The sequence below is a fragment of the Hyposmocoma kahamanoa genome, unplaced genomic scaffold (assembly GCF_003589595.1).
Source record: "Hyposmocoma kahamanoa isolate Upper Pololo Valley unplaced genomic scaffold, ASM358959v1 79, whole genome shotgun sequence".
Taxonomy (NCBI): domain Eukaryota; kingdom Metazoa; phylum Arthropoda; class Insecta; order Lepidoptera; family Cosmopterigidae; genus Hyposmocoma; species Hyposmocoma kahamanoa.
This window is the reverse complement of record NW_020653993.1, coordinates 1,126,072-1,139,526: the sequence shown is the minus strand read 5'-3', so window position 1 is coordinate 1,139,526 and position 13,455 is coordinate 1,126,072. Positions and strand designations below refer to the sequence as shown.

The following is a 13,455-nucleotide window of genomic DNA, read 5'->3' as shown; positions in this document are numbered from 1 at the left end:
TCTGTTGAAAACATTTTAATTCAGCGAGTAATAAGCGTCTTTCTGTTAAAAACATTTTAATTCACCGAGTAATAAGCGTCTTTCTGTTGAAAACATTTTAATTCAGCGAGTTAAGTATGTGATTGGTTGATTTCTCCACTTTGTCATTTAATATAATCATAAAATTTAATCAAACTTAATTTACGAATTTTGTACAATAACATATTCAGAATGTTGTTGCAGCTGCCATGCGAAAAAGTGGGCTTCCCTGGTGCATGAGAATTCGTGGCAGCGACAACAGCCTCCTGAGTATAATTGCACGGGGTCCAAGGTTCTTTTCATGAGCACTGCTCCCGGTTGCATATTAGTTTTAGAAAAAAGTGTTATTTGTAGTACTAACTATATTTTTAAGTGCTTTGTTACTAACCACAAAGGATAAATGTTCCGAAATAAAGATATTTGAATTCAAAAATTCTCCAATTCATTATATGGTTGAGACCTCTACACTGACTCCGAAAAGAGATCTTCAAACAGTTTTGTATGGAGCCCCTTAACTTACAGAGAAACGTTGGCTCTCTGTGTGTGTTCTACCGTCTTTATAATGGGGAGTGCTCTGAGGAACTTTTCGAACTAGTGCCACCGTCTCGTTTCTACCATCACACCTCCCGCCAAAGGAGTAAAATCCATCCCCACATCGTAGATGCCTGGCATTGGAAGACCACTTGGGCATCTCGTTCGTTTCTTCCTCGAACCTGCAAGGTGTGGAATTATCTTCCTCCTGAAGTGTTCCCTTTGCGCTATGACATGGGGCTCAAAAAGCGTGTTTACAGGGCTCTCACAGGCTGGCAACGCATAGGCAGCTCATCTGATGTTGCAAATGTCCATGGGCGACGATGACCACCTCCCATCAAGTGGCTCGTCGGCTCGTTTACCTTCTTCTTTACATAAAAAAAAAGTTGAGCATTTAATCATAAAATAATAATTATTTATTTTATAGGAAATGAAACTATTTTTCCGGGTTTAAATCGCGTATATTTGTTTTTTCAAACAAACCGACGTTTCGGGCCCTTTACAGGTCCCATGGACACGGTTGGCTCAGTTTATATTGCGGCGGAACGGTATGGAAGCGAATTTATGTAGCGATATTGTACATAGCATAATAAACTTTCTAGTGAATTGTGTAACGTACAAACTAGATACAAATATAGTACACAATCTCCCGCGGAATTCTCGCGCATGTTCGAGAATGCTCGCGCATTACGCGGAAGATTTTGGCTCGTATCCAGTTTATACGTTATTGACCATAAAAATTCACTTCGCCGCAATATAAATTAAGCCCTAAACAAAACTAAACAGCTTTAAGGTTCATCCGTTTGGGAGTTACAATGCCAATCACGCTTCAATAATTTCCCCTTTTTTTGCGTTGGGTGTTTAAAATAACTGAAAAATATCTATTGAATTAATCCCTCGCATAATAAAATGTTAGTGTTATCGACAAAGGTTTTCAATCGTAATCTTGTGTCACGTAATTGGTATCTTTATAACATTTATTTTTTTATACTTGTTTCAACGTCGGACGAATGTCCGAGCCGCTCGAAGATAATGGAGTAGACTTAGTAATAGCACCACCACACTATAACAAACTAATTATAAAAATATTAGTCATCATTCCCATTCGCAATATAGTACAAAAGCTGAGATCACTCAACATTCCATTTAGTGTATCTTAAACCGTCTTCGAGAGAAGACGTATTTGCCTGTCTCATATTTTGTTTTTATCTGTGATATTATTTTTAAGTGTTTTATATTGAATTGGTGAGTTAGTTCGTTAACTGTTCTATTAATGTGCATGTTTTTTTTAAAATGTTGACTTGTTCGTCCCGTCACTTAATATTATAAAAAAAAAGAAGAAAAAAAATAGTGAACTTACGAGAAGCGTAAGCCGGCGGACGCGTAGGCAGAGAATATTAAGTTTATCTATGTATATTTTATTCTATGTTAATTGAAATAATGTATAAATTTTAATGGTCCTCTGAGACCGACCTCGGAGGATCGCAGCGAATTTCTCTCCGGTATTGAAGAGCATGCTAGAAGGTACCACGGCGGGAGATGCCGATATGCCGTCATCTGTCCACCGGTTACCGCTGGCCCTTAGGGTATAGAGAAATACTATAATTTCGTGCGTGCTTTTCTCAGGGAATCTGTTTTCCGTAGCTCGTGTCAGACGCATAGCTACAGTACGACTATTTTCTTAATATATCTCAGCAATCTTTGGATTTCCGAATGCACCCGAACACAAATTTCTATGTCTATATAGTAATTGTTAGATTTATCATCTAGAATGATTTAAATTCAGGATAAGGCACTTTTTGTTTTTTGTTTCTATTTACATGTGAACTAGATGTAGTATACTACATACTAATAATTCTAATATACTATAGTATATTAGAATTGTAAAACTATTTCCCTTTTTGTAATAATTAATAATATTCTCTCCTTAATAATATTTTAAGCAAGTTAACCATGATAAACACTAAGTGTGTTCTTCTTTTACATGGTTAAAAATGCACGTCTTTTTTGCTCTCGTTACATGGGCATAATGCTTCTATAATCGGCTCAAACCTATTTATTATTACGCGTTGATAAGTGTGTCGATTCCTTAACTCAGTCATAAAAATATCGGGTACGGCAGTTGACGGGGAAAGGAATGAAATATCACCGGAGCTTTTTGTTTCACCTTGTATAATTCTTATGGAAATAGCTACTTTTTTTAACCGATTTCAAAAAAGGAGGAGGTTTGCAATTCAACTTTGTTTTTTTTTCTATGTATGTATGTTACGCAACAACTCCGGTATTTGTGAACCGATTTTCATGATTTTTTTTGTTGGAAAGAGGGTACCTCCATAGTGGTCACATTTAATTTTGAAGAAAATCATTCACCTCTAAGGGTCACGCATGAACATTCATTTTTATAAATAGCGCCGAAATTTTACTAAAGGAGCAATTATTTTAATGGTTGGTTTTGCTATTCTCCAATTCAAGGCGTTTATCTCTCTCAATATACTTTGAGTAGTGAGAACCGATTTTTATTTCCCGTGTCAAGTCGTGTATAGTGGCGAACTAGGGGATATTTCAATAAAACTTGGCAAATAGAAATAATTCCACGTACTTTTGAGGTCGGTTTTTTCTTTTCACGGTTAGACTTTCAGCCATTTAGAAGTGTTTTGTCTTCTTTCTTAAAACGGGGAAATTTGTCTCAGTAATGAAATTTGTAAACGGGATTAGGAAGGTGGAGAAAGAGTGGAAAACAGATGTGAATTAAAGAAAGGATGTCGTGTCATGGTTCTTTTAATCTATGAATGTCAAGGGTACATCAGAAACTATTTCAATAAGTTACAACTAGATTAAAGCAGTTCTTATCATGTATAGAATCTCCTTTGTGATATTTTATTGGGTATAAAGAGGAGGTATTATTAAATACTTTGCACACGAAGATAGTAATTCCACCCATTAATACGAACAACATTTACCTCCGCGATTATAAATCAGCTGTTCCCAGTCATTCTCGGACTAATGTTATTTTTTTAAATAATTAAAAAAATTCACATTAGGCAGTAATTTATTTTACCGATAAGGAATATTGATGTCAAAAGTAAATGGAAATGGAGCCTCTTTAAAAACGTACGTATATGCAGACTTGGAAATTAATTTTTATCACCATGTTGGCTGAAGTTAAAATTTTATTTTAAAGCTCCCTGAAACTGACATTTCAATTTTATTGAAATCGAACTTTTAAGGCTAATTTCTGTGGCAATTTTTATTATTTATGTATTTGATTTTTGATCGTGCAATATTATTTAATATTCGAGTACTGTATAGTGAAATATTATTTAAAAATTAAATAATATATCATGATACAATTATTTAATAAGAAAAAGTTCCACGGAAACTAGGTAGCGACCATCCGAGAATGACCGTTCTATATCAAGGACTAAAATATATCGAGCGGCTGATTTTTTTTTCGAAACTTCAGTTGATGGGAATTAAGTTAACACCTGCTTCATACGTAGTAATTCGATTTGTACAGGAAAATTAATCAAGAAATATTATCAATAGCTATTGGCTGTTTTATTACAACTCTATTGTGTTCCAGCTTAAGGGTATGGGGGATAAGTAGTACCAATCACCAGCGAGTCTAAGCCATCAAAGGTACCACTTGACATCAGGTGGTACGTTTTGTATTAGCTTGCCAACTATACAAAACTATATGTTTTTTTTCTGACATTCCAGTAAAAATGTCGATCCACATCAAAGACATCGATGACCTGAAGACCAGACTGGCCGAAGCCGGCGACAAGCTGGTGGTCATCGACTTCATGGCAACCTGGTGTGGGCCCTGCAAGATGATCGGGCCCAAACTAGACGAAATGGCGCAAGAGATGACCGACTCCATCGTCGTACTTAAGGTAAGAACAAAAGTTCCAACTGAATATTTGTTATAAATCGAGTTTTTTTCGAATTGAATGATATTACAAAAGTTTTATTTGGTAATAATATTTCTGATCTAGACCAATGTTTCTCAAACATTGTTCTGCCAAGGCCCGATAATTTTCATACTGCTTCTTCGTGACCCACTCAATACTTTTAAACCCAAGCTTTACATTAAGTAAAATAATGTTCAGACATCTTTAGCCGGGGCTGGTAGCTGTAAAGGTATCTTCTAACTGGGTGACGAAATGCTTTCATAGATTTCTCATAGATGGCGCTACGGCTAAAAAGTCGTTGAAAAACCAAATACAAAAACACGACAACAAGCACATAGAAAAATTCGTGAGGTCCGCTGGTTCGTACCGTGGCTTAGTTGGTAAAGCGTCTGGCTCGGTATGCTAGAAGAAGTCGGTTCGAATCCGGCCGGATCGAAGGAATTTTTTCTAAGTCTAATCTATGTATTAATAATTATAACAAACTAGTGGAGTAATTTCACATAAAAAAGAATTGAATATCAATTCAATAAAAATTTAAAAGAATGTTATTTTTGTGTATTAATCCAGTTAAATATTTCTTCGGCTGTCGTTCTTGCTGGCGCTCTCTTGTCAGTCAGTTGTCAGGCGCCGTTTACGAATACTTACTCGTACGATACGTCGATCGATTGTAGATATTAGGTGCGACCCGGTAAAATGGGAAATGCTGAATCTAGACGCCTTAATTTGCCTTTCTATTGAATCGTTAAATCATATGCACTTGAATCGATCTTCATGAATGTGCATTCTTTGTAGTGAGAATCCACAGGATTGCAAATTGGGTATTGTGTGGAATTGTCTCTTTTTCGTCTAAAAAACATTTTTACATCGAAATTTGTAATAAGTATGTAATTATACTAAATTCTGTATCCGCCGTTTCTGCCCACGATTTTGGGCACGGCTTTGGGTAAAAACCCGGGCGGGTTGCTTGGGTTTTAACCCACTGTCTATCGCTAATCGGAATGCAATTCAGGTGTTTAATGACTGAACATAAGCGACACTTGATATGCAATCGCGCGTTTCACTATCATTGCTTTTTGAAGTCACCGTTTGTAACGGCTCCAAGCTGTTTGCGAGTTTATAGTCACTATATAAAATTATTTATTATCTGTAGTTCCCATTTATACTCAAGTGCAACGAGTGTCAGAGAAACATTGCACAATAGTTTCCAATCTGTTTGTTTGATTTGATACGCTATCTCATCAAATGATAAAACTTTATATGACTTTGCTTACGTGGGCTAATCATGTGGTAATTTAATGTGAATGTACTTAGATAATGTTACGAGAGGCAGTAAAACGTTCATTTTAACTAAGTAGTTTGGTCTTTTAGTAGCTGTAGAGTTCCATGTGAAAGAGTTCGTCCAAGGAAGTACTGCCATCTTAACTATTTCTGCCGCCAAGCACGACTGTGACTTATTACTGCGTTCCGGTTTTGAAGGGTAAGGGTGCTAATGAAATTACAACCACATGGGACTAGGCAACTTATGTCTCAGGGTGTCGGGAGCAGTGGCAGTGCCCTTAAGATCTTTGCGATATAAAGCTCTGAGTGGCACTGTAAATAAAAATTAAAAACATTTGTTTTTTTTTTCAAGTTACAACACTAGTTGGATCCTACTCGTCACTAAGCGTCAGCGCTGTGTTTTTCAACGTACGCGTTTTATATAAAGTATTTTTTTTATAATATCAAGTGACGGGACGAACTAGTAGTGCGCCTGATGGTAAGCTACACGCCTCTCTATAACAGTTGCAGTGCCACTCAGATACAAATACAAAATACAAATACAAAAATGTTTATTTCTCTCTTCAAAGTTTACAACTTAGGTACATTTAGTAAGTTTACAAGTTACATACCTTTGAGAGAGCTGGAGTCTGCACTCACGTCAGAGCTTTAAATCATAAAGATCTGAGGGGCACTGCCACTGCGCCCGTCACCCTGGACATACGTTGACAAGTCCCATGTGCCTGTAATTTCACCAGCACCCTTACCCTTCAAAACCGGAACGCAGTAATGCTAACATTACTGCTTGGCGGCGGAAATAGGGTACTAGCCTGGAACTCTTTCACAAAGAGCTCTACTGCAACGAATACGGTGCTGATGCATTCTGACTAGTGGAGTCTAACCTTTATCTTCCCTTCACCGATAGGTCGTTAAATAGAGTTACCCTGTAACCATATTTTAATGTTTCCGTAATCATCGTGCCTTATCTTATCGGTAAGGCGATAATTTTCCCCCCAATTACTGTCATTTCAAAACATGTGGTGTGTGTTTTGAAATGGGCGTAATTTGACATGAAGCGTGCTATATTTATTACAGCAATTGAAGTTTGAGTTCTAATAACCTTGTTGGGAAGGTTGTTTCTTTTTGGTTCAAGAGCCTGCACTGAATCTTTTCGATTTCTGCTCTTTTTTATCACATATATGATGAGATTATGAGAGATTAGTTTTGATTATAGTGACCTTGCCTACTGTCTCTTAGGGTATACGAGAAGGGCGCTGTGATTTGCGCGAGCATGCCCGCGCAGGGACCGTCTAAGTAGATAGATAGATAGATTAGTCGTTTATTTGCTGAATCACAGTACATTACAAACAAGCTTATGACATTGGTACAATGGTAATCATAAAGAAAAAGGCTAATCTAGGTTTGCGGGTAATGTCTGGAGTGTTAAATTGTAACAGGTATAGAGTTGAGAGTACTCAGTATTGTGTCCATTCGTTACATTATCACACGACCTTGAGCTGCTAAAAATTTAGCATTTAGCGTGCTATGCGAACATAGCAGTTAATCTCATCTCTAGTGAAAACACGCTTCCTAAAAATTTTCGCTATAGAAAAAAACACAAAGTTACCTCGAAATTTTGCAAGCAAACCGGTGTATTCAATGATTTTTTTTTATATCAACTGAACTCAATAGAACACGTGTAGTAGGTATACTATATACAGTTTTCAAATAGCTTTAATATCGTTTGTAAAAAAAATTCGTTCTGAAATAAATCCTGTGTCTTTTCCGATTGACTCAAGCAAAATGTACCTTATTAGTACGGGAAACATTTGGATTCGAGCATAGGTAGTATCGACTCGTAAACCCTTCAAAACTGGAACACAGTAATGGTCCGGCCATACAGACGCGGCCGCGGAAGCTTTCCGGGCGCGGGAATTTTTGTAATGTACGAGTTCATGAACCGGCAGCACTGAAACGCGCAGCAGACGCGGCCGCCGTTCTTGAACAGAATGACTTCACTATATTTGTGAAATTATTAAAATTCTAATTATTTTCTTAAATAACATCGGCGTAACTATTTGGCAAAAAAGAATAATTTAAAAACAGAATATCAAATATGGCGCCACTACTCAACGCGCTACTGCCTCCTGATTGGTTTAAATTTTAAGCGGTACTCGGACAATCACAAACACTTTATTTCTTATATTTTTTGTTTTGTAGCTTATATGTGGAGTTCGTTTGAGTTTCTTGTTGTAGATTGTTAACAAATAATCTTTAAATATTGGTAGCGTTTCATTGTTTTAATTTACTCGTAGAAAAAGTATTGTAGAATAGAATAGAATAGGTTTATTTGTCGGAATACAGAATTTGTACAGATCTTGAGTAAAATTAGATACATTGTATTCAACCTGCCCGCAGGTGTGCAAATGTTAATGATGTTTCACATTGTTTTGTATCTACAATTACAAATCAATTTGCGTTTCGAATTAATATGAGTTGGTATTTGTAACTTCTAAATATTCTTTATTACTTTAAAAGCAAGGTGTCAAAAACCATTTTGTCAATTGTGATTTAAAAGTAAGTCCTTGTAGTGACTTAATTACATTAGATAAATTATTAAAAAATTCTTACAAATATCTTGAAGCATTTATTCTTATAAACGAGGTCGTGTCAATTTATTTTCATTTTAAATAATCTTTGATATCATAATCGACCCCTCCTACGTAAAGGATCGTATGTCGAAATTGCCAAGTTTACAGGGGAGTATTTGAGAGTTCTGAATTCACTCGTTACTCACATAGAGTGATCGTCTAATAGATCATCTAACCGATATCTAGAATTTTATAATACTCTATGTGAGTAACAAGCTTTGCCGAATAAAACTGAGAAATGCTAAAGTCACGTATTATGCTTATTTCAGTGAATTCAGAAGTTTAAAACGCTCTCCTGTAAACTTGGCAATTTTGACATACGATACTTTACGTAGGAGGGGTCGAATTATGTACGCAGATCACATAACAAGTCAAATAATTTATTTTTAAATGTGTTGTTTATGCAATCATTATTTAATTAGGGTCTTAAAATCTCGTACGTATTACGTAGGTTACTCAGCAAGGCGGAATGAAATTCTATTGTTCCTTCATAAATATTTTCTTGTAACTTTATCGATTGTTTGAAAGGAAAGTTGAAGCGGTATATCGGGTATTAATGTGGTTTTATTGTCTCTATATTTGTCTGTCTTTGATATAAAGGAATCCCCTTGCTAAACAATGTTTGGTACTTTTCCTGGATTATTTTAATCTATGTTTTGTTAGATAACATAGCAACAATATGACATTCGACGTGAGACAAATAACTATAAACAACTGTAAATAATGTTGTAGGTACAATATTTTTATCACGTTTTGTTTTGGATCGTGAAGTTAATATTTCGCATGACATCATTCACATGTGCAATACGTATTGAGTGTGAAAATGTTACGTATAGTTTACTGTACGCAGTATATTAACGTGTATGTCGCGCTGTTGGGCACGGGTCTCTCTAAATATTGAGGGTAGACCACGGTCGGAACATTAACCAATTAACACACATAAACAATAATTTCTTTTAGTTATTATTGAGGTATAAATTATACATTCCCTCAATACTGACATCGCCATCAGTAACATTTGACTATACACAGAAGTTGAGTACCTGGACACCCATTTCATAAGCTCCTCGTAGTTTGGACTCCAGTCTCCCACAAGGCATACTCTATGCTTATATAATAATAAGTATGTTCCTTCGTTTTGTATTGTGGAGATAAATAAAGATATTTATTATTATTCATATCTATTTTAGACTCTCGCCACTCCCATGGCCCAAAAGATTAATTTTGAATAAAAAGAGGCGGTATTCCCCGGCAATGGCGCAGTCAACCGGGGTCAGGGATTCAGGTTCAAGAACCGGCGAACAATACGTGCCGTGTCGAGCAAGGACGACCTTTTGCATTTGTGCTGTAAGCGACACGTTACAGAAATCCTACCGTCTCAAGCTGCCAGGTTATTATTATTTTGGGTATCTATTTTAAATAAATAAAATAAGATTTTATTATTATTTGTTACATTACGTTAATGATTATAAGGTTAGCACACTTATGGTCGCCCCAATTGTCGTCGCTACGCGAATCACTGGTTCTGTCTTATTCTGTCACACGTCCGATTTTTCCATTCGTTCCATTTTTCCAATGCGTTCGTACCATATATTTGTATGAATACACGTTAAAATGATGTTATGTTATGTACTTTTCCTGGCGGAAAGGCAAAGATGTTTAGACGATGCAGCCTAGTCTTTATTTTATTCATATTATCCCTACTCATTGTGTAGTCAGAACACTCTGTTGCTTATTAGTCTATGACAGCGTTTTCCTTTTGGTGGGTCGCGACCCGGCACCATTTGTGTTTTCCATCCGTTACTCTCATCTCTGAACTGTATTCGCACTTTCCATCAGGAGCGGTGCAGTCATTTTGTCGAGTCGCAATAAAAAAAAAAAAAAAAAAAAAATTCTCGCCTCGTTGAAATGGAACCAGACCTCAGGATGATAAAACTTTCCGTCTTTTCCGCGAACTTGGATTTTTTAGTAAAAAATAAGCAGCAGCTCCATATTTCGCACTAAATAGGCGAAATAATACCTACTAAAACATTTTTACTAACAATCAATGTTTATTATTTTACTTAATGTTACCAGCTTGGGTTAAAAAGAAGCAGTATGAAAAACACAGCGTGTGTTGTATATGGAACGCCGCATCTAGTACGTTAGTACATAGATATCGTTGAATATGATCAATGAATTATTATTTCCAGGTGGACGTAGACGAATGCGAAGACATTGCGACCGAGTACAACATCAATTCTATGCCCACCTTCGTGTTTGTCAAGAACTCGAAGAAACTGGACGAGTTCTCTGGCGCCAACGTAGACAAACTGAGGAACACTATTTTGAAGCACAAGTAAACCTTTATTTGGGATGTACGCTGCCTATGATGCCCTGGTACTTTCAATTTGAGCTTTCAAAAGTGTACTTTTCAAATTGACTTGATAATTGTTATTTAGTTTTATACATTCCACTGCTGTGCATGTGTCTCTAATAGATGATGGGCCTATCACATTGTCATATGACAGAAACAAAAGACATATAGTAATTTTTAAAGCTAATTATTTCCTAAATTATGTTTTTATATACACGCTTGCATTCTTGTAAATCGCGCCTACATTTTAGCATTTATTCACCTAACCTTTTACTGTGTATCTAATAGTGAAAGCGGTAAATGTTGTTTTAAATGTTAAAGATCTGATGATAGTGATATTCTAAAAAGACGAGGCCTCATTAAAACGTCACAAATTTTCTTTTTACATCACACCTGAAGTACCAGGGGTAAATAACTTTATGAATTTTTTTATGCATGCATAATATGTATTTCTCAGTAAAATTAGTATTGTTATTGTAGAATACATATTTATTTTTTATTACCGAAATGTGTCTTACGTAGTGCTTTGATGTTTTTTGCACAAATTGGGTTGAAACAGCCAAAATTTTAAATAAGTAACCGCTATTTGGTGTCTTTGACCACTCAAAGAGCTGATTTGATGCGGTTGATTCTGAATGGCTGTTCAAAAGAGTGCCTATATGATACCACCATTTGGAAGATTTTGGCTGTTCTCCCACAATTGTTTTTTAACGTGTGGTTAGCGTACACCCGGAGATAATTTGTGCGTATATTTCCAATTTATGTATGTTATGAAATACTGTTATTTCAATAAATATCGTGATAAAAAATAAATTTTGTTTTTATGAACCGATTTATTTCATGTAGCAGTGGCGAGACCACGGTCGATTCCCGGGCCGGGAGAAATAGTTGTATGATCTACAATTATTTCTCTCGTGAGTTTGGGTGTAATTTGTGGTTGTCTATGTGTGTGTCCATGGCACTCGCGACACAGGGTTTCCCTAGTGCGGGGTTATGTTGAGTGTGTGCGTTATCTATCTATTTATATAACTCGATTCCCACCGGCTTGCCTAAAGTTTTCCACGTATTATCAAAACACCGTACGAGACGAGACAGCGCGCAAACTTTGCTTAAAATATTCATGAATAAACGTGTAGTAAGTAACCTGTCCTAGACTTGATAATACGGAGCTTCTCGATGGATCTTATTAACCAATCAGAGCCCGAGTTAAGCCGGTATTTTTCGGCTTTCATTTCATTCATAAAACCTACGCGCAACATCAAAATTCACGCACACATTCGCAAAATTCCGCTGTCATACATTGGTGGAAATGGCTCGTCAGTAACCCGCTAATGATCGAGTTATGATCGAATATTCACATAAATTTAAACCTTATAGCGTATAGCGATAAGTTGCTTTTTAAAGACCCGTACTAACTTGCCGCCAATATGTTTCTTAGGGAAGAATGTTGCTATAGTCGTCACAAAATAAGACGCCAAATTTGACACTTGTTATCGTGATGCGAATAGGGGTGTGGACTAATCATATTGGTAATCACATTAAACGATTTTCAGGAGAAATTGATTCAAAATTTTAAGAGTGATTGTTTACATTATTTTTCGGTTCATTGTTGTTCAGGGGCCCTAAAAGGCCAAATCGTGCAATTCTGTTAAAAGCAATTTAAAATGAATTCATTTACAGAATTCCTAGGAATTCTGTGGCAATTTCTCTTATTTTAGTAAAATTGTCCTACATTCCGATGAATTGCATCCATTTCTTTTAATTTTGAGTTTATAATCATAAATGGTTTATTACGAGAATTTAGTAAATAAGTACCTATGTTCATCGATAAAACAACTACATAAAAAGATAAAATTACCAAGAAACCAACGATTTCACAATTTTTCAATTACAAAAGAAAAGGAAATGCAAATCTGGCTATGAGTACGGGGTTCTTATAATTGATAAATTAAAAATTTATTTGCAATAGGTGTGGTCAGATATGTAATATACATAAGTATTTAAAATACACCTATTTTTATACATTTTTGTTTTAATATTTAATAAGTCAATATTTTTTCCGAGAAATCGAAGTGACTCGGTGAAATTCGGCGATTAATTGCTTACAACACTATTATTTAAAAAATAATAGCTTGAGGACGTAACCACAACCTTCAGGACGTTTCGGAGTAACTCAAAATTGCATTTTATTTTGGAATTCGTGCGAAAATAGTACTTCAAACATGTTTTGTTATATTAGATAATATTTCAATAAAATGTATGTACTTTTCTTAAACTCAATTATGCTAATAATTGTTTATTGTTTCGTTGAGTCAAAGTTACATACTATCGCCTTCTTTAGCGTCAAATTTGGCCTCTTATTTGGTGACGACTATAAGTGTAAAACTTTTTTTACTATTATACAAATATTACAATAACATATTAATTAAAAATGGACTATTAGCATTTTGTAAATGTTGGACGATAAATAACGAAAAATACTATGGCTAGCCTACGTAAAAGAAAGAGAAGCTCATGTCAGTTAGCAGTTTAATTAAAAAAGAAAGTGGCAACAATTACGTTCACTTGTCGCGATTCTCGCGATATGAAACTTTGTTCACAAGTAATTAATTGTTAAAATAATGTAATAAATTTTATATTTAGCGTTATGGAACCTGTGAAATTAACTTTACTAACGTCCTGTCTGTTAACAAGTGTTGTTTAAGTTTGCCAAGGCGTCTTTTTAAGA

The 13,455-nt window shown here is 35.5% G+C and overlaps 1 protein-coding gene across 1 annotated transcript in view; it reads left to right on the top strand.

Moving 5' to 3' along the window:
• LOC113233620 (thioredoxin-2) overlaps positions 1 to 11,383 on the top strand; it is a 31,272-nt gene extending 19,889 nt beyond the window's left edge. Inside the window, exons 2-3 of the mRNA XM_026468775.1 lie at positions 4,270 to 4,445; positions 10,564 to 11,383. Of these exons, the coding sequence (XP_026324560.1) occupies positions 4,275 to 4,445; positions 10,564 to 10,713 (321 nt within the window). The 5' untranslated portion in view covers positions 4,270 to 4,274 and the 3' untranslated portion in view covers positions 10,714 to 11,383. The remainder of the gene's footprint in view (positions 1 to 4,269; positions 4,446 to 10,563) is intronic.
• Positions 11,384 to 13,455: the final 2,072 nt, after the last annotated feature.